The following is a 2,041-nucleotide window of genomic DNA, read 5'->3' as shown; positions in this document are numbered from 1 at the left end:
CAGGCTTTGAGGGGCACACTTCTAAGGGAAAACTCCAGTTCCTACCTCTTCCATACATGTATCTATCTTGTGGTGAGAAGGATGTGTGCAAGGCCTTTGCCTGAAATGGTATGGGGTGGCATTGCTGCGATTGGGGGTGGTCCACGTAAAACAAAGCTGCTCTTCTTGCGGCACTGTGCATGGTTCAGGCTTCGCCTCCGAACTGGCTTCAAGGCAAAAAGGCAGAATCACGAGAAGGGACGGTCTTGCCTTCAGTTCCACCCTCTGTTCCGGGCAGGTCTGGGCGGCTGTCTTCTTTGGGGGGCTTTTCCTTGCAGAAGAACTTCCTCAGCATATCCTGGATTTCCTTCTTGATGGTCTTGTGCATGTAGCCATAGACGTAGGGGTGGATGCAGCACTGCAGGAAGAAAAGCCAGATGATTATGGTGATCGCCCACTGGGGTACCTCGGTTTGGACGTCCACCCACACGGCCAGGACCGCGAGGAAGCAGTAGGGCCCCAGAGACAGCACGTAGGAGAAAATGATGAGGAAGATCACTTTCGCGGCTTTGCACTCGTAGCATCTGGGCAGGGGAAGGTCGCCGGTGCTGTTGCGACGACTGGCTGGGAGACTCTCCGGGATGTTCACAGCCTCGATGTCATCCTCACTGAAATTGATGTCATCCTCGCCAAGTTCAATGTCATCTTCGCCCAGGTCAATGTTGCACTGGCCTTCCTCCATGCGGCACAGGTCTGCCGTCAGGCGGCGGTCGGCTTCCGTGCCATCTTCCTTGCCCTCCACGCTGCCTTCCCCGGCCACCCAGCTGCTCTCTCTGACCTCCTCGCTGCCCTTGGCCGCCGCACCACCCGCGCTGCTCTCCACGCTCCCTTCCTTGGCCTCCATGCCACCCTCCTGGGCCTGGACCTCACCTCCGTGTTGGCCATGGAACGCATCCTTCCTCCCTCCCTCTTCATCCTCAGTCTCCACGCGGTCCTTGGCTCGAACCCCCAAGCTGTGGCTCTTGACGTTGTACAGCAGAGCGTGCTGCCGCCGGGCTGCGCCGAACACCACGGAGTAGCAGGCAATCATGACCACCAGTGGAATAACCATGAAGGACACCACGCTGAGAATGGCATAGCTGGGGCTGGCCCCCCAGATCATGGAGCAGAGGGCATTGCGCTGGTCAAAGCCAGCCTGGCCCCAACCGTAGAGAGGGGGTGTGCTCTGCAGGATGGCCACGATCCAGGTGCCGTAGAGGAGCATGTACCCCCGGCGGTGGGTCATCTTAGAGGGGTAGGAGAGAGGGTGGATGATGGACAGGTAGCGATCCACGGACACCACCACGATGGTGTTGACACTGGCAAAGGCGAACAGGTGAGTGAGGCTCACCAGGGCGGTACAGAAGTGGCTGTTGAGGGGCCAGAAGAGAGGCATGGAAGTGGCCACTACCCAGGGGGCCACAAGCGAGATCTGCAGCAGGTCAGTGACGAGGAGGTTAAAGATGAAGCGGTTGGTGACCTGCAGCAGATGCGGCTTGCGGTGCAGCACGAGCGCCAGCACTATGTTGCCGACGAAGGAGACGGTGAGGAAGATGAGCAGCACGGTCGAGCGGATGATGCCGTGAGCCAGGCTGATGGGCATTTTGGAAAGGGGCACGCACGTGTGGCTGCTGTTGTTTTCGCGTGTGCTGTTGGTGCAGGTGGACGTCATGGCGACGGAGGGTGGGCGGCGGAAAGGGGGCACGGACCGGAGTCAGTGCCCGTGCTGGGGACGAAAGAGACACCCGGGCCCGGTTAGTCATCCCGCCGAGAGGGGCCGCTTCCGGGACCCCCTCCCCGGGACCCCGCGCTGCCCCGGCCGGCGGGAGGGCAGTTTCTCCGCACTTCCTCTTCCGCTCCCGGTCCCTCCGCCCCGCTGTCTCGGGGTCTCGGGGTCCCCCCACCCGCCGCTCCCGCGGGCGTGCGCGCGCTGCGTCTCTCCCACATCGTCTCTGCGTCTCTCCAGCACTCTCTTGCGCTGGCGCATGCGCGCGCGCTGTCTCATGCCGGCGCGCTCTCTCCG

At 61.6% G+C, this 2,041-nt stretch overlaps 1 protein-coding gene across 1 annotated transcript; it reads right to left on the bottom strand.

Annotated features, from left to right (window-relative positions):
- Window positions 1-208: 208 nt before the first annotated feature.
- GPR101 (G protein-coupled receptor 101) lies at window positions 209-1,690 on the bottom strand. The gene has a single exon (XM_045790420.2). The coding sequence runs from the start codon at window positions 1,688-1,690 to the stop codon at window positions 209-211; it is 1,482 nt and encodes a 493-aa protein (XP_045646376.1).
- Between the last annotated feature and the right edge of the window lie 351 nt (window positions 1,691-2,041).

The sequence above is a fragment of the Ursus americanus genome, chromosome X, assembly GCF_024610735.1.
Source record: "Ursus americanus isolate L20-20 chromosome X, mUrsAme1.1.p, whole genome shotgun sequence".
NCBI lineage: Eukaryota > Metazoa > Chordata > Mammalia > Carnivora > Ursidae > Ursus > Ursus americanus.
This window is presented reverse-complemented; position numbering and strand designations above follow the sequence as displayed.